At 49.6% G+C, this 18,911-nt stretch overlaps 1 protein-coding gene across 6 annotated transcripts in view; it reads left to right on the forward strand.

Annotated features, from left to right (window-relative positions):
* Positions 1–18,911, forward strand: part of RALY (RALY heterogeneous nuclear ribonucleoprotein) — a 262,138-nt gene that overhangs the window by 224,852 nt on the left and 18,375 nt on the right. For 4 of the 6 annotated variants that reach the window (XM_065565718.1, XM_065565714.1, XM_065565717.1 and 1 more), the window contains 2 exons: positions 3,161–3,425; positions 16,036–16,108. In XM_065565718.1, coding sequence (XP_065421790.1) covers positions 3,170–3,425; positions 16,036–16,108 — 329 coding nt within the window. In that variant the 5' untranslated portion in view covers positions 3,161–3,169. Of the gene's footprint in view, positions 1–80; positions 462–3,160; positions 3,426–16,035; positions 16,109–18,911 lie in introns of those variants that run through there. The other 2 variants (XM_065565715.1, XM_065565719.1) reach the window with 2 other exon arrangements.

Here is an 18,911-nt window from a genome sequence, read left to right on the forward strand (position 1 = left end):
TACAGAGCGGACCCCCCGCTGCCGAAGTGCTGCCGAAGACCCAGACCACCGCCAGGTGTTCGAATTGGGCCCCGCAGGTCCTAAAGCCGGCCCTGACTACAACCAGTAGTTTTGGCTTCCAAGCAGACTGCCCTGTCAGCCAAGTCACTGGGATGTATTACAAGAGTGTGCAAATATGTTCAGTGCCTGTATTTTTTCCCATGCAGCTACTTATATCTGCTGGGGGGGGGGGGTTCTCTTTATGATGCAAAAATTATGGATAAATGTAAAAATCTATCTATCTAGCTATCCCCATATACACATTGCTGTCTGTCTATTTATCCCAGTATACACCATGCTTTCTGTCTATCTATTTTTGTCTTTATACCATGATCATCATTTTGGTATCTGAGCTCCTTACAAGAACGTGAGCAAGCAGTGAAGGAACTGTCACACTGTGGAGAATGCCTGGTATGATGCGGGTGTGTGCTTTACCCAAATAACATATGTACAACCGGATTACTAGCCAACTCTTGTATTTCACCTGGCTAGGAATCGGGACTCAGATAGTTTTACATTCACAGGATTCAGAAAGGGAAAAAGACTCGCCCCTGTGCTATGAGAAGCAACTGAAATCACTGGTGGACATTTAATACATTGTGCTCCAAGAGGTGTCTGACTCCTCTGGGTCACGTTAAGACTGACCCTTGTGGAGAGAGGCGGCTCCTGTCTGTTGCACACATCACACAGGGGCTTGTAACAAGCAGAGTCCCTCTGCTTGGGGGCGTGCAGACTCACATCCCTGCAAATGGGATGGGGAAGGAGGAGGGTCCACTACCCTGTTCCCTCCCCTTCACATCAGCCACAGAGCTGGCTGGGAATGCCATGGAGAGCAGGTTTCCCACCCTCAGTTCAGGTCTGTGCCTAGATGACACAATCTAGTCCTAGTTGTGCCTTCAGAGACATTTAAATACTGTGCAAAACCTGGATTGGATATTCTGTGTGATTGGCAGGACTCACCCAGGCATTACAGGTACCTCTGGTAGCTGAGTCAATTAGGAGAATCCAAGGGGATTTCAGCACACAGTGAATATGTGGTCACATCTCATAATTTGAACTGCTGAGCGATTCCAGCTCAGCTGTGGTATGGAATGCCTGTGTATTATTCCAGCTACAGGATCTCAGAGTGGAGCACTTAACTTCACTCTGTTCAGCACGTGAGGCCTCAGGGCAGGGATCACATGACAGAAAGGATTTATGCCAAAGGAGAATGGAGAGCTTAACGTTTGCCTGCAAAAATCCATGTGTAGGGACCTAAATAAGTGGCCCCTCCATAGGTGCATGAGAGGGGAAGGACACAGCCACCCCGGGGCAACTCTATGTATTTTGCTGCCCCAAGCACAGCAGTCAGGCAGCTTTCAGCGGCATGCCTGCGGGAGGTCCGCCAGTCCCGCGCCTTTGGCGTACCCACCGCTGAATTGCCGCCAAAGCCGCAGGACCAGCGGACCTCCCACAGGCATACCGCCGAAGGATCCCTGACTGCTGCCCCCACAGCGACCGGCAGGCCACCCCCCGCGGCTTGCTGCCCCAGACACGCGCTTGGTGCGCTGGTGCCTGGAGCTGCCCCTGCAACCACCTTCTCCCCAGAGCATCCATTTGAGAGCACTCAGAAACAGACCCTTGGAGTTTCATTTTGAGCTAGTTGTGGAAAAGCTGCAGTGACTTTTTCTTTAAGTAACTTGAAATCAGACTCAGAGTGCAGGGGAACAGAATCCTGCAATGAGATCTTTCAGTATTTTTAATTATTGTTATTTTTTTATTTTAAATAATTTATAAACTATCAAACATGCAAAGTAAAGTGCAGAAAAACTAAATCAGGACACACACAAACATCGCACGGGGGGTGGGGGTATTCACAACATCACAGACCCAGTTCCCGTGGTTACCAGAAGCCAGAGGAACCTCCTGATATCCCTGTACTGTCTTTATAGATGAAAGAGAGTGAATCAGATGACGGATACGTTTTATCTAAAATGCCCAGATTATAGCTTGTAGCTCTGATAACTAGTATCAAACCTTTAGTCTAGGAAATGAGGCTTGCAGGATCTTACACACAAAGCAATCTCGCTCGGGAGCAAATTGAAATATTCCTGGCACAGGCCTAGGTGACTGATTTCTGATCCTGAGAAGCGTTGAGTAACCAGAACTCGGTCAACTCCAGTGAGAGCTGCGGGCGTTCAGCGCTTTCGCGGATGCACTCAGAGTCTACTTCAGGCTTCTGTAAACACTTGCAGACACACAGCCAACAGAAGACGTGGGATTGGCTTCACCACATCTCTGCACTAGCCTGGAGCAGGGAAGGCGGAGGCTGTAGGGCACTGGCGGAAAAATGAGCCAAACCCTGGTATTAGTTTTAGTGACACCAGCTCAGAGCTGCGCTGGCACTGGTTATGTTGACTTTGTGTTGTAGAAAAGAAAATGAAAGTTAAAGTCTGGCTGCCTGCTCTGTTTGGCTTTCTAATGCAAAGTACAAAGCTGTTCAGATTGATCCGGGGGAGTGAATAATGTATGAGTCAGGAGAGATAGTGGGAAATGTGAATGTTACATGTCCAATGGTGTTTCAAGGCAGGCACCGCATTGCATATTGAAAATAGCTTACAGTACTACTATGCATGTTCAGGTACAGTCTCAGTGGCAGACAAAAGCATCCTGCTGAATAGCGTAGTTTTACAGCAGCTCGGCAAAATATGCACTGCAGACAAAAGGCTGAAGTTTCCATTGACTTTTTTAGGTCTGTCTGAATGAGAAGGACCAGAACTGTGTGAAAGAAATGGCACAGGGACAATCTACTCCACCCAAGGGGAGCTGGAGTAATCAAAGTTTACATGGGTGGGACCAGGTGGTGAGGTTGTCACATGCAAACCCCTCAAATGCAATTCTGGGGTGCAGAACTGCAGCGTAGCCTCTTCCTTCTGCAGCTGTTATTCCAGCCATGGGTCTGGGGGCACCTGCAGTCCCCACAAACTGCTGCATGAAGTGATGGGGTTGTTTATTGGTTTGCAGTGTGATGAAGGATTGTAATCCCAAATTCCTTCTCTCTCTGACCCCCATTTTTATTACATTCATGCTGTTCCCTCTAGCATGTCACACCCTTCCTGACCCTCCTGACTTGTTTACCCAGGTGTTCAAGATGTCATTGAAGGTGCAGACAAGTAACATCACAAACAAGAACGACCCCAAGTCCATCAACTCCAGAGTCTTCATTGGAAATCTCAACACAGCCGTCGTTAAGAAATCAGATGTGGAGACCATTTTCTCCAAGTACGGCAGAGTGGTGGGCTGCTCCGTTCACAAGGGCTATGCGTTCGTACAGTACTCGAACGAGAGGCATGCACGGGCCGCTGTCCTGGGGGAGAACGGACGAATACTTGCTGGGCAGACACTGGGTAAGGAGTCCTCATGTCCTTTCTACTCCTTGTAGTCAAGGCACAAACTCATGTTATGAGCTGCAGCTGCAGAAGCTGTTAGAGGGGAGGCCTGAAAGCACAGACTTATGAACAATCACATGTCTTCCTTTAATACATTTTTCTACTGTAGCTGATGTTAATAACTTCTGCATAGCATATGCAATTCATTCTACATCTGTCAGGGAGTTTGCCTGGAGAAAAATAGATGTTCTCAATCCGTGTGTGTGTCATTTAGTATATATCTGTATTTATTTTACTTTATTTATCACAGTGGGTGGGCAATAGAGTTTAAAAGTCATAGCCGCAAAAGGCCTTGTTATTATTATTTATATTCTGGTCACACCTAGAGGCCTAAACTAAGATCAGGGATCTGTTGTGCTAGGCACTCTACATACATCGAGTGAGCTGTCCTGAACTGCTTGGAAACTGAACTGAGAAAGGGTGGGATGGGAAACACAGACACAGATAAGTAAAGTGACTCACCCAAGGTAATACAGGAGATCAGTGGCAGAGACAGTCATACCAGGAGGTCAGCAAAATGCATTATGTTAGCCAATAACATGCAACATGAAGGCTGTTGTCTTGTCCTGTGACATTTGTTAAGAGTCCTTGTCTGGAGTTGCCTTGAGGAACTGCCGGATCAGCTCTATGTATAGATCAGCACAATGTGGACGGACTGTCGCATACTAAGGGTGACTATCTTTGATGAGTTCTTAGGTGAATAACGTTGCTGTTGCTGCTCTACAAGAAACTCATGCTGCAGAGTCTGAGCAAGCTGCAAGATACTAAACGTGTGGCTATGAACTCATTGCCACTATGAACAACGCGAAGTACAGCCTTGCCACATCCATCGGCCATAGTCTTAAAGATGTTGCAGTCCCGGAGGAATCCAAGACCATGGGAAACTCTATTGCTGCAATAAGAGCCAGAGAGCTGACTGACCATAACAAACATCTACAAACCTCCAAATCTTGAATGGCAGGAGCCCACATCACCATCTTTTCTCCACCCAGCTGCTACCCTGGTGACTTTAATAGCCACCACTTGCAATGAGACTATAGCAGAAATGATACAGCCGGTGAGCAACTCACAAACTGGGCCTCATTTGTAGATGTCTACCTTCTTTACAACCCTAAACAAGTAGGGAATTTTCACTCAGCCACATGAAACACTAAACACAACCCAGACCTCTGTTTTCTGATGAAGGACAATATTGATGTCCTCCTGCAAGCTTTACAAACAGTGCTTGGAAACTTTCCTTGCGGCCAACACCACTCCACCGTTATGCAGGTCAGCTGTGGAGTTCTGCTGATTGAATCAATGCTGAAATGGTGCTAGAATTTCTGCAAAGCAAACTGGGTTGCATGCAAGGCTTTGGAGCGGAGCCCAGAGCTGGAGCGCGGAGCATCTCCGGAGCAGTGGAGCTGCAGGTTTTTGCCTGGAGCTGGAGCACAGCTCCAAAGCCCTGGTTGCATGTACCACAGCAGTTAAGACAGGATGCAGCGTATCAAGTTTTTCCTAGAATACTACGACCTTGTTCACCTTCTTATCAAAGCTGCTGTGAAACACATTCCTCATGGCTATGGCAAGGTCTGTGCTCCTTGCTGGCAGCCAGAGACAGAGGCACTCTTTAAAAAGTTGAGAAGAGCAGTGATCCGGACGCAGCAAAAGCACTAATAGAACCGTTGAACTCTGTGCGTCTGAGAAGATGGAATGAGACAGTGGAGGGTCTTGACTTCACTCATTGCAGTTGCAAAGCCTGGGCACTCCTCCATGTGCTTGGAGTTGCTGACCCAGCAAAATACCATCAATTGAAAATGACGGCTAATGCTGTCACCTCACACCTTCCCTGGAATTCAGCGACCAAAACTGACAAACTGACTAGACAGAAGGTTCAGAGAGAGCACTTCCGAATGTCTGACAAAGCCCCGGCACTTCACTCTCAGCCCCAGACACTAGAGAAGAAATAATCAAGGCCCACATCGCCACTAAAAATGGAAAGCTTCTGGCAAGGATGATATATCCCAATTCCTCAAGAATTTGGGAGCAAAGAGAAGAGGATAGTTGGCAGATGTATTCGCTGCCATATATTTGACAGAAAAGATCTCAAAATACTGATGTGAGGCAATAGTCACTGACATCACAAACATGGGAAACCAGCTGTTGCCCAATATCACTCTCTCCACAACTCACCCGTTAATGGATAGGGTTTCACTGGCCTTCTCACCCCTATGTTTCAGGCTATCCTGCCAAAGCAATAGGCTGGTTTCAGACTGGGACGAAGTTTCTGCGACTAGGTTCTCGCCATTACTGGTCACACTGAGGCTGGCTTCAGGTGGAATCTAAAAACTGGAACAGTGCTGATAGATTTCTCCACTGCGTACGACATGTTATGGAGATGTGGGCTATCGCTCAAGGCATCAAAGGCTATCAAATGCCATAGCACTATATGACTGCTGGCCACTATGTTGAGCAACCATAGATACCGTTTCCTGTTCAATGGGTATATCAGCAAAGCATGCACCCCCTGTGATAGTCTACTTCAAGAATCTGTGCTTGCTCCTTCACTATTCAACATCTACATTAGCGACTTACCTGATAAAACTTGGCATAAATTCATCTGTGCCAATGGCGTTGCTGTTGTGCCACAAGGTAAAGACATTACCACCATCAGCAACATCCTCTCCACCAACCTCAGTACTGGAAACTCCATCCCAGTGCCTCTGAAACCTTGCTAGTAGCCTTTCACCAAAACAACAAAGCCGTCAAGGAACCACTTCGTGTCTCCTTTCTCAGTCAACAGCCTGAAATGAACCCAGTCTGAAGTACTTGAGTGTAACCTTGGATACAAGTCTGACTTCTAAAGCTCATCTGGAAAAGATGTGAAAAAGTAAAAGCAAGGACTACCCTTGTCCAAAAACTCGCAAGCACAACATGGGGTGCCAATGCACACACACTTCAAATAGCAACTTTTGACTGGTATACCTGCCCGCTAAATATTGCACACCAGTCTGAGCTCACATACCAATTTTCTGGACAAGCAGCTCAATGCTGCAATGAGTATTACACCTGGAACATTTAAATGAACACCCATCCAATGGTTGCCCATTCTGGCACATATACCTCCACCCAAAATCTGGAGATACACCCACACACAGCCTGTGAGTACAATGGAACCATGGCTGACCTGGATTTACCAATTCATGAGCACCTCCAGAACTTTCCAAAGACACATCTGAAATCCCCCAAGCCCTCTTGGGATGAGGCTAAAGCTCTTAAGGAGTCCTCTTCAATCCCAAAGCGCACTGGAAAGGATTCTGGGATAATGCTAATATCCCAAACAAACACCTAATTGCTGACCCCTCAAAATAACTTCCAGGTTTCAACCTACGCCAGAAGCAATGGCCCGTACTGAACCATTTCAGAACATAATATGGCAAGTGCTGTCATCTCCTACACCTCCGGAAGAGGAAAGACAATGCATAATGTGACTGGAGAGCAATCGCAAGCTATGGACCACATTGTAAATCAGTCCCACTTCGATCATTTGCTGGTGGCATTTCAGATTTACACCAAGACTCTTCCAAAGCTGCCTCCTGGCTCATTAATCTGGCCTTGGCTATCCTCTCTTGCCATTTGAGAAGCGACAGAGCCAGGAATAGAAACTCGCTCTCCTGAGTCCCAGGCCCTGCCCGTTGGACCATGTTTCCTCTTGCAGGTGTCAATTTTTTCTTTAAAAACTTCCACTGGAGACCTGCCTGTTGTAGCTTTACGGGTGGTGCCATAGCAGCCATGGGAGCCCTAGTGTAGTAAAGGCCCTAGCAGCCACTTGTGTTTTAATCACCAAGTCATGCTGACCTGCTCTGGCCAACTGATTGAAATGCCAGCAGCTGGTCTAGGGTAGTGCTTCTGACAGCAACAGACAGATGTGAAAGTCTTTATTCTTCTATTCTGTTCTATATAAGTCCCTATACAAGCTTGTCACCATAGCCTCTGAGCGCCTTCCAGCCGTTCATCAAGCAAAGTGGCTACACATCTGTCACAGGTTGTTTGTGCTCTCATCCTCTCCCCAGAGGGAGAAGCGTGTTCAGGGGAGTGTTTTGTTCTGGTAGTTGCTTTTTAAAAAAATAAATATACCTGTTGCTCTGTGTTTATGTGACAGAAGGCAAGGTCAAAGAAATGCACCTGGCCTTGGAAAGGAAAGTGGTGAAGTTTGTGATGGTCCCTAATTCTAGAGAGAGTTCATTCCGCAGTCTTGGACCATCCCCAGAGAAAGTTCTGTCTCCCCCACACTGACAAGCTTTACTCTAGCCTATTACCAGTTGCTTGAGACAAACTGTCCCCAGCTGCATCCTTATTTTGCACATTGCTCTGAAATGCCACATGCTGAGGAGCTCTTGTCACCAGGTACAAACTGAGAATTGGAGCTGCAGACAGCATTTTTAATCAAAAATTGGCATTTCTGAGCCTCCAGCAAGCAGGGGTTGTGCTGAGGGCACCAGCAGTGCCAGACACCTAGTATAAGAAATTTGAAAGCCATCCCCACCTTGCTCTGATTTGAGTATGACAATCTGAAATAAGAACTTGAATGCTGGATATGTTTTAAAGAGGTTGTGTTGTTATTTACCCAGTGAAAGTCCATCTTGAGTTTGTTCAAGCAGGCAGATTTTGGCCTGCAATGGAAACTGGTTTTCATGTGTCTTCCCTTCAAAGCACAAGCAGAATTGAAGGTCAGAGGTGAAATGCAGCTGCAGTGTCACTTACTCCCATTCCAGATGTCACCCCGATGGTCACCAGAACTCACAGTTGCATGGACAAGATCTTGTTGCGAGAGGGAGGTCATGCATGTATCGGAAGCAACCGTTACATAGAATAGGCAAAAGTTGCCCAGCCATGCTTCCCGCAGGGAGTTCAGAGCAGAGGAGAGACTCACAAATTGGGACATTCCGGGGTTCTCTAGTTACTCTTCTCACTCAGTGACTTCCCCACAGATCAGATCAGCCTGCAACTCAAAGGATGATTGTTATAGCTGGCAGCACTGCAAGCTCCACCTAGAAATTGAAAACTGTCTCCCTCTTACCTCATCCCCACTAACAAGCTTTCTGCAATCAGAACTCAGCTGACAGTTCTGTGGGTGATGTGAGAGCCAGAACAGAGTCCAGCTCACTCCCCTTCCTTATCGGGGGACCGTGGGAATCCTGCAAATTCACACACAGCAGGCCATGTGGAAAAGGAAGTGTAGTCCCATGGGACAGTGGACCAGAGTCCCTGCCTGGCACCTGTGCATGGAAAGGCCTTCCAAAAAGGGGAGGTCGCAGCTGCTCAAATAGCCCCCAAAGCCTCTCCCCAACAGGTGAACGGGGGTAGACAGGGAAGGCACCTGGCAGATGTTAATTAGGAGCCTCTCCCGGCTTTCACTTTCCACTGGCAGACCTCCGTAGAACCCCAGCCAGAGGATATAGCCTCCTGCCTCTGGCAGAGAGCAGCAATGCCATCACTACCTGCTTTTTCGCCAGGGGTGAACACCTCATCTGGCACAGCCGTCCCCACAGACACAGCTGGGAAGGGCTAATTGCCAGTGAAATTCAGCCACCTCCTTGTGCCATCCATGCCCATTCCTAGACCTCCATAGACAGAGAGAAACTGACAACAGGGTGCGGGACAGCAGAGGACAGGTGATCTGTGCCCACCACCAGCACCCCTTAGCTTGCCTTGATTGCCACGTCCAGCCACTGTCCCCTTCCCTGCCCCTTGTCCTCTTTTTCTATGAGCGGCCCCTCCCACCCCTGATCTTCTCATGTCACATCACACTGAGCCATGTTCAGGGGGATGAGCAGTGACTGGGAATTGTCTGAGTGCTGCCTCTTCAAAGGGTTTGTAATATTTTATTTTTTAGTGGTGGGGAGCAAATTTGGGGTAGGTTGAGTTTCAGGACCGTCTCGATTCACCTATGAAAGTGAAACGGCACCTCAAAGAAATCAGAGCTTTGGTTTCTCTAAACTTACACTCAGGCCGATATGACATAGAAATGGGCCTGGAAGTCAAAGCAAGAGCAATCATTCTTGGCAGGTTTCCAGTACTGCCAACCCCAAGTGTTCAGAAACCCCAAGTCAAGCCCCAGAATCACGAGATTGGCTTACAAATCATGAGATTGCAAAACAGAAACAACAACGAAAACTTGGGGGCTCTGTTTATTTCCCCCTTTTTTTTTTTTTTTTTTAATTTTTAAGGTGCACTCAGATCACGTTTCAAGCTTTTCTCTGCAGCACGAGGGCTACACATTTCTTTTTTTTTCCCAGTGAAAGCTGAGAATCTCACCTAATCACATGACATGTGCTAAGAAAAAGCACTATTACCAGACTCCTGATAAAAGCATGAGAGTTGGCAACACTGTTAATTTAACAACAGCCACTGTCACTGAGCCAGATGCTCAGCTGGGGTAAACTGGCAGAGCTTCAGCAGAGCTATGCTGATTACATCAGTTCAGGATCTGGTCCAGTTCGCTTTGGGATTTTTACTTCTGGCTGAGACCAGAAGCACCGATTAAAACAATTTCAAGCCTCGAAAAAGGCTCCAAGTTTGAGTGGGAGGTGAAGGTTCAGATCTGTTTTTATATTTGATCAGATTGGCGCCTCCATCCTTAGGCTTTGCAGGAAACACTGCAGGCACTCTATGAATGAAACAGCCCTTCCCGGAGAGCAGGGTCTTTCCTGCTGCCATTGTTCAGACAAGAACGGGAATTAGCACCAAAGAAGTTGTATTAAATGCTGTTGAAAAGCCCTGATATTCTGCATGTAATGTCAGTGCTTCGCTGTCTGCCGTTCTTGTCTGAGCTGCTACAGTATTCTGCTCATCCCCCTGGCACCTTTCAAGCCCCTCTCCAATAGATCATGTTTCAGTGGGTATAAAATGCTTCCACTCTGATTCAGTAGTGTTTCCCACCCACTTTTGCACAGAGATAAGTGACAGTGCAAGGCAGTGGAAAATTCAGGCCCATTCATTTTAATTTATTTCATAATGTACTATGTGTCCATTGACATGGACGAAACATCAACCTGCCGTAGGCTCACTGGTGCTGCAATACCAACCAACCCTCGTATCAGCCACCCCACCCCACAAGACAAAACAAACCTCCATAACCTTAGCCCAAGGTCAGACAAATGCTTCATTGAGTAGATGAGCCTGGCACTGTACTCTAAACCCAATGCTGTGAAGTATTACAGGCCTTAGATTCAATAGGAATTGAGTGTCTGGCCCATCCGGATATGAGCACCCTGAAGGCCACCAAACAAAGGGTTTGGACACATGCCATCGAAAGCCTGTTGGCCAGTGAGAGCCCACCAGCCAGAATGCCCACCCTCCAAGTTCTCAAGAGTGCAGATTTAGGGCATACATGTATGGACAACCCCATTTTGCAATTGGTTCTCTGTCCGTGACCTCATATGTTCTTGTGCAGCCATATTTTGTGGGTATAGCCTAGGCACTGCTTTTTCTGGGTTTATTAGCACTGCAGCTTGCCTGGAGCTCCTGAAAATGATTACATGTACAAGTTAACTTGAAATTCAGCTACTTGCGCGTCACTGGAAGCTCTTTATTTGGGTGGTAAGATCCTCGGGGCGGGGCCGTGTATCCTTATTTGTCCGTACAGTACCTAGCACACTTTTTGCGCTATATAAATAATGGAAAAAAATAAGAATAGAAATTTAACTTGAATTAGAAATAGACAAATTTAGTCTAAAGACACAAATGTTTCAAGATTTCGTTTCCTGCCAAACCTCGCTGGCATCAGCCGGGCTGCTCCAGTGACACTCATGCATGTAGCAGCCAGTCCATCATGTTCCCACAGATCAGTGGCTCCTCATGCTTCCAGCTTTGCTGGGGGAAGGCTCCTTGCAGTCATATGAGCTGTCTGCTTCTCCTCTCCGTTCCTTACCCTGCTGGATCACTACCAGGAAAAAGGGGGTGAGAGGAGACAGCAGTACAAAGTAAGGGATCCAATACTGGCCCTAAGCAACCTCACCCTGCTGACAAGCTGCATCAGTTCCCCCATCACAAAGCACCAGCAAACATGCCCCAGGCACCACAATACTCACTCCTGAGAAGGCAGCCAGCATATTTTCACCCCTATGGCTACCTCTTCAGCTCCAGCTACTCTGCCATTCCCATCTACTCCATCACCCACACGCCCAGTACTTCCAGGTACCCCAGTACTTCGAAGCACCCCACTCCCACTCGCAATGCCCCAGCAACCACCCACTCAGCTACCTCCCAAGCTCTCCAACCCAGCACCCACAGCCAGCCTGATACCCAGCCAGGGCCGGCTCCAGGCAACAGCTTAACAAGCAGGTGATTGGGGCGGCCAAGGGAGAGGGGCGGCACCTGTGGGAATTTGGGGGCGGCAGGTCCCTCACTCCCTCTAGAAGCGAAGGACCTATCGCTGAACTGTCGCCGCCGATCGTGGCTTTTTTTTTCCCCCCAATTGCCGCCGCCGATCACGATCGCGGCTTTTTTTTTTTTTTTGCTTGGGGCGGCAGAAATGCTGGAGCCGGCCCTGCACGCAGCTCCAACTTACCCAGCATCTGCAGCTACCCACGGTGCACTAGAGATGCCCAGTGTTCATTCATTCTACTACCTCCCAGCCATCTCCCAGCGTCCTCCTCAGACTTGCCCACCCAGCCCTGAGCTATCGCCCAGCACCCACCGCTACCCCACCCAGTGCCGTAACAAGGGCAAGGCGAGTGAGGCACTTGCCTCAGGCGCACAAAGCTGAGGGGCGCAAAAAGTGGTGGAGAAAAAAAAAAGCCGCTGGCAGGCACAGAGATATTTATAACCGGGGTTATCTCCCCCTGGCCCCACCTGCCGCCCCCCCGCGCATCCCTCTCGAGTGTCTCCCGGCCCGGACTTGCTTCCCACCCCCATTCCCGGAGCAGAGCAGCTCCATGCTGCCTCCCTGCAGCAACTGCTGCCGCAGGGTCCTAGCGGCCCCCATCTCACTGCCAGGGCAGACTGACTCAGCCTGCCTTTCCCCCTCAGACCCTTTCATTTTTCAATGGGACCCTCCAGCAGCACAGGGGGCCACCCCGCCCACAGTCACTGCTCCTGCCCCATGATGGGCAAGGAGGCAGCCCCATCCCTCACCCCCAGTGAGGCTACAGTCAGGGGCAACAGCAGGGGAGGAGGCGCATGCAGTGCCCCCCCGGCACCCACCACGGGGGAGGCGAGGGAGATTCCTGGACCTGAGAGGGGCCCTAAGAGCACCCTGCAGTGACAGTGGTGGGGGTGAGTGTGCTGCTGGGGGGGCAGGAAAGGGGAGCTCCTGCCCCAGAACTTGCTGCTGCCGGCAGAGAAAGGATGGGGGGGATCCTCCTCTCTGGCCCCTGTCCCGGAGCAGCCTGCCTGCACCCCAAACTCATCCCCAGCTCTGCCCCACTCCAGAGCCCACACCCCCAGCCAGAGCTTTCACCCACCCACCACACCCTCAACCCTCTGCCCAAGCCCTGAGCCCCTCCAGCACCCCAAACACCTTATCCCCAGTCCCAGCCAGAGTCCTCATCCCCCCGCACCCTGACCCTCTGCCCCAGCCCTGAGCCCCTCCCACACCCCAAACCTCCCATTCCCAGCCCCAGACAGAGCTCTCACCCCAACTCTTGCCCTGAGCCCCTCCCACACTCCAAACCCTTCATCTGCAGCCACAGCCCTCACCCCTGCACCGCATCCCTCTGCACCCCTCCCATCCCCAAACTCCCTTCCAGAGCCTGCACCCCAATCCCAGGGCCTGCACCCCAGACCTCCTCCCTCACCCAAACTCCCTCCCAGAGCCTTGGGCAGGTGGGGGGGCGGAGTTTGGGTGGGGGCGGGTTCTGGGCACCACCAAAATTTCTACAAACCTGTCACCCCTGATCCTGCTCTGCAAACCTGAACTCCCAGCGTTTTCAGGACACATGCTGATCCCTAGTGGCCACTGCTGATATCCAGCACCTCCCTCCTCTCTTAACTTGTGAGTCCCTCTCTGGATTGGAACTGGACTGGAACCAAAGACCATCTTGGAAGCAACATTACCAGCCCAAGCAGTCAAAAATCATGAGTTGACCCCCCAAAATCACAGGCTCTACCACCGCCCCTTCATTCATTCTTCGGCGGCAATTCGGCGGCAGGCCCTTCCCTCCGAGAGGGACTGAGGGACCCGCCGCTGAATTGCCGCCGAAGAACCGGCCCTGGGGGAGGGCGCAATTTTATATTCTTGCCTCGGGCGCAAAAATACCTAGTCACGGCCTCGCTGCAGGTGTCCCAGTATTCAGCCACCCCCACAGCCTCCCCCACCTGCCCAGCTACTCCCAGGCTGCCTCCAGGCACTGTTCAGCACCTCCCCCCAAGCCACCCAGCCACACATCCTTCCACCTGCTGTACCACAGCTGCCAAGTTTTATGCAGCTCCCCATCCTGTTCCCGTCATTGCTTGGGGCAGGGTGTGTTGACCATAAGATGAAGTTTCTGAATATAGGTAAATTGTCTGCAAATACCCAAATTAGCCCATTCAATCATTTGCATAAATGGCATGTGTGAAGCTGCACAAAATGTGGCGGCTATTCATCATTCACAGACGAGGTCTCCAGGCTCAGCTGTACCCTTGTGAGCCCCTGGGAGAACTTCACTGTACCATAAGCCACACAGGGCACGTCTACACTGCGAAACAAAACAAAACCCAGCAGCAAGTCTCAGAGCCTGGGTCAACTGACTGGGGCTTGCACTACCGAGCTAAAAATAGCAGTGTAGAGGGTCCCACCCAGGCTCTGAAATCCGGCAAGGGGGGAGTCTCAGAGCCCAGGCTCCAGCCCAAGTAGAAATGTCCACACTACTATTTTTAGCCTCATAGTACAAGCACCGCGAGCCCGAGTCAGTTGACCTGGGCTCTGTCACTCATGGGCACAGGGGTTTTTTTGCAGTGTAGACATACCCACAGAGAACTTAAAAGCGCAGCAGTTTTGTTCGCAGTGTGTCCTAAGGATGACGAAGGGATGACTCAAGAAATGTCCACAAGAATTGAATGTGTAAGTGGCAAGGAGAATTAGAGGAGGAATTGTTCAGGGTAGGCTCCTCTTAGCCAATTTCACTTCCACCATCTTGTCTTGTACACAAATTGTAAAATCTTTGGGGTACAGACCTGTGTTTGTACAGCGCCTAGCACAATGGGGTGCTGGCCCTGGACGGGGTTTCCCGGCAGCGATGGTAATAAAGATAAGCAATAATAATAATAATAGTAGAGCCCCAGTGTGAATCAAACCCAGCAAACTTAGCACCACTCTCCTGGGAATAAATAAATAAATTAATGGAGATATCCCATCTCCTAGAACTGGAAGGGACCTTGAAAGGTCATCGAGTCCAGCCCCCTGCCTTCACAAGCAGGACCAACTACTGATTTTGCCCCTGATCCCTAAGTGGCCCCTGCAAGGATTGAACTCACAACCCTGGGTTTAGCAGGCCAATGCTCAAACCACTGAGCTATCCCTCCCACATACAGCATGCTACACATGCTGTATGTGCTCCCTCCCCCCGTCCCCTCCCCCCTCCAAGCATGAGCACATTGATCAAGCACCTATCACCCTGCTTTCTGGCTGCATTCCTTGGATTCAAAGGAGGAGACTGACTGGCAGCACACTGGTTCTGGTGGGTACAAATCATAAAGAATTGTGGGGGTCTTGGGAAGCTCTGCCAGGCAGAAGAGAATTGCTCACTCCCAAGCTGGGAAAGTAGGACAGTGCAATATGTCACCTCTCTGATGGATTGTTTCTGTGCAGTTTTGTGTCCATGCCCAGAGTTAGTTTGCTCAGGCTTTGCGCAGGCATCATGAAATTGGCCATATCTCTCTATTCTCACGTCCAATGCGTTCATTCAGCGTGGAGGTTCAGGACAGAGATTTCCTCGGCCAATCAGAAAATTTCATTCTCACCGTCGCTGGAATGAAACCTGCTTCTGAGATCAATTGGGGTGACTGCAGACATGCTTCTGCACCCTGTGCAGCTTTTAGAACAGACCAATCAGAGGAGACCTCAAAGGGGACTTCAGATCTTTCCTTTGTGTCCTATATTTAGTATTAATTTTATACTTGGAGGAAGAGAAATAAATTGCATCTATCAACCAGCAGTGGCGAGGGGCTTACACATTCGCAGTGTTTCGTAAAGAGAGCACTGAATTCTCCTTGGAAGCCAATCCCAGAAAGGCATGAGCTGCAAGAGGCTTTAGGTGCCTGGATTAGCATGTGTGCAGTGGGTTCTCTGATTAGAAGCTGATTGTTTGCCAGCTGCCTTAGGTAAGGGGAAAGAGGCTTGTGGAGAGAGCGGCTGCTTTGGACATGTGGACAAAGCCCAGCAGGAGTCTCAAAGTGCTAGGAGAGGCCACAGAAGCTTAGCAAAACTGTTTGATTAGCACAATACACAGCTCCCTGCTAGGAGTCTGTATGGGCAGGTAATTGAACCATATGATGTGGGGATTGCATCTGTGTCAACCAGACGGCTGCATGTACTCAGAGAGCCAGCGCTGCGTGAGATGAGTTTTATATGCTGACATTAATTCAGGGGTTTGATTCATTGCAGATATCAACATGGCTGGAGAACCTAAACCCAACAGACCCAAAGGGCTGAAGAGAGCAACCTCCGCCTTGTATAGGTAGGTCTTCAGGATGTCACCTCCCTAGAGTGAGACAGCAGGGGGGCTGGCTTTTCAGCAGGGGATCCCAACCAGGGCTGATATGTCACACTCCTCTGACTGGACTGAGAGCTTCCCCTCTCAGCCTGTATCATAAATCTCAGGGCCAGGCCCTAATGCTGCCCACTACCCATTCAGTTCTTCCTGCTGCAGTCCACCATGGAGCTGGGCTACTCTGAACCCCAGGCTTGTACCCGAAGCAGCCCAACCTCCACGGTAGGCTACAGCGAACACAAAGGTTGGTGGGCCGAGGATGCTTGCTGGCATAGCCCAGGTTTGGCCAGATGATACAAGGGGGAAGCAACGGCTTTATGGGAGTCTTCACCGGGCCCCCAGAGGGAGGGAATAAATGATCTATTCAGCTTTGACACAGCGCAAGTCAAAAGAAAACAGCTGGCAAATTCAAAGGTTTCCATCCCGCACTGCTGGATCCATAAAGCTTCGCTCGCTTTTGATACCCAGCTCTCATGTTAATGAACCTTCCCTCCACGGCCTCCCCCGGCAACTTACTTTCAAGTCGCATAATTGCTTTAAGCAAATCTCCCTGTTCTTTTTAGCGGCTGCTTTTCAGCCCTGCTTCCACACCTTGAAAAGCCCCATCTGGAGATGAAAGGGAAACAAGCCATTGTTCTGCCGAGTGGTTATCCTAGGTCTTTCATCTTTGCCCAGATCAGGCACCTGGTGCAGTCTTTGTGACAGTGCCTGCCAGCAGCCAGAGATGCATCAAGTGCTGTGGGGCCTGTATTAAAAAGGGCGGGCGGGGGGGACATGGCAATCATTCCTGATAATGGCATGGAGACTTTGGGGTGGGGGGGGACATTTCCGCTCTCTAGACAGTCCACCGAGGTGTTCCTCTCCCAGAGTCATCAGGTCAGAGAGCACTGGATGGCCCGAGTGGGGTACAAAGCCTTTCCCTGCTAGAGCAGCAGTTTGCACATGGACTATGCCAGCAGCGGCTGAAAGCCACGGCGGCAGGAGGAGGGAGCGCTTCTCCAGGTGGGTGGGCCAGTTTTAAAAAACATAGACAGAATGGTCCAAGGGAGTTAGGAGCAGCCCGGCTTTCACTCACTTTAATGGCATTTGGGTGTCAGGCTCCCTTCAGCCACTCTGAATATCCCAGGCTCAGCTCTGTCAAGCCAAACAGGTGCAGGCAGGAAGGAGGCAGCTGCAGTGCAGCACCCTGCCTCTAGAGGCCACTCTGTCCCCCTGCCCAACCCCCATCCCCTGGCAGCTAAGAGTGGATGAGAACCCACTGCCAGCCAGTCGCCCGGCCACATGTCCTCCACCTCTTCTTCTCTCCAGATGAGGAGGAGGAAGAATGAGAGTCAGGGGTGGGGGGTGGACAGGAAGGCCTTAAACAGTGGAGGGGGTTTTGTTGGGGGGATTTTGGAGAGGGGAGATGAGGGGGAAATGGAGGGACAGGGAGGACTTCAGAGTGGGAGACTGTGGGGCAGGGGGACTTTGAAGGGTGGGGAAGCAAGTATAGGGGGACAAGGGTGGGGAGTACCAAGGGAGATTTGGTAGGGAAGACCTTGGGGAGAGGGTGAAAGAAATAATGATGGGGAGAGGGAGGGAAGGAGATACAGTGGGGAAAGAGAAGAGAGTGAGAGGGCTGAGGAAACAGTGCCGGGCACCCTGACACATGGGGAAGCAGGAGAGAACGGGTAATGAGAGGGCAGAACGGAGGAGCCAGGGGAAGGAAGGAAAAATGCAAGGAGAGCAAACGAGGAGTGAGCATGGAGCAATGGAAAGACAAGAAGGCTAGAGAACAGGACAATGGGAGGAGCCATGGGACATGGGGCAGGGCCTGGGGCACGTGAAGGAGTGCAGGGTGAATTGGAATGAGACAGCGTTGCCAGCTCTTCAGATTCTATCATGAATCTCATTACTATTGATTGTTTTCTTAAACCCCAGCCCCTGGAATCATGTGAATAGGAGAGAAACTCAGCTTTCATTCGAAAATACAGTAGGTTTCTGGTTGCAAAGAAAAAACTTTAAAATGTGACCCAAGGGAAGACTTAAAAACCAGAAGGCTAATAAAAGGAACCCCAAAATGTGTTGGGTTTTTATAAAATCTCATGATTTTTATGCCAGTCATGATTTTATGGGGTTTGACTCATGATTTTTGACCACTTAGTGTTGGTAACACCTGCAGATAAAAAGGGAAGGAGACGTGGTGGTGGTGGGATTTTTTTTAGACAGGGAAACTAGGAGAGAATAAAAAGTGACAAAGAGTCCTGTGGCACCTTATAGACTAACAGAAGTATTGGAGCATAAGCTTTCGTGGGTGAATACCCACTTCATCTCCCCATCATTATTTCTTTGACGAAGTGGGTATTCACCCACGAAAACTTATGCTCCAATACTTCTGTTAGTCTATAAGGTGCCACAGGACTCTTTGTCGCTTTTTACAGATCCAGACTAACACGGCTACCCTTCTGATACTAGGAGAGAATAATGTTTTTTCTCATGATAAAAAAAAGTGGGGGGTGAGGAAGGGAAAACAAGAGGTACATGAAAGGGAAAATGCAAGTGCTGGAGAGAAAATGGAAAGAAAGGAGATACAGATACAGGGAGAGGATGGAACAAGGAGATGGAGGAAAAGAGAAGAACAAAGAAAAGGAGAAATGGAAAAATAAGTAAGAAAGCATAACTCTCTGGTTATGATGAACTAAATGCAATATGTGGGACTTCTGCTGCTTCTCTGCCCTAGCAGGAATTTAACCCAGTGTAAACTGGCTTCTGTTTCTTCCTGTAGCTGCAT

The sequence above is a fragment of the Chrysemys picta genome, chromosome 13 (assembly GCF_011386835.1).
Source record: "Chrysemys picta bellii isolate R12L10 chromosome 13, ASM1138683v2, whole genome shotgun sequence".
NCBI classification, from domain to species: domain Eukaryota; kingdom Metazoa; phylum Chordata; order Testudines; family Emydidae; genus Chrysemys; species Chrysemys picta.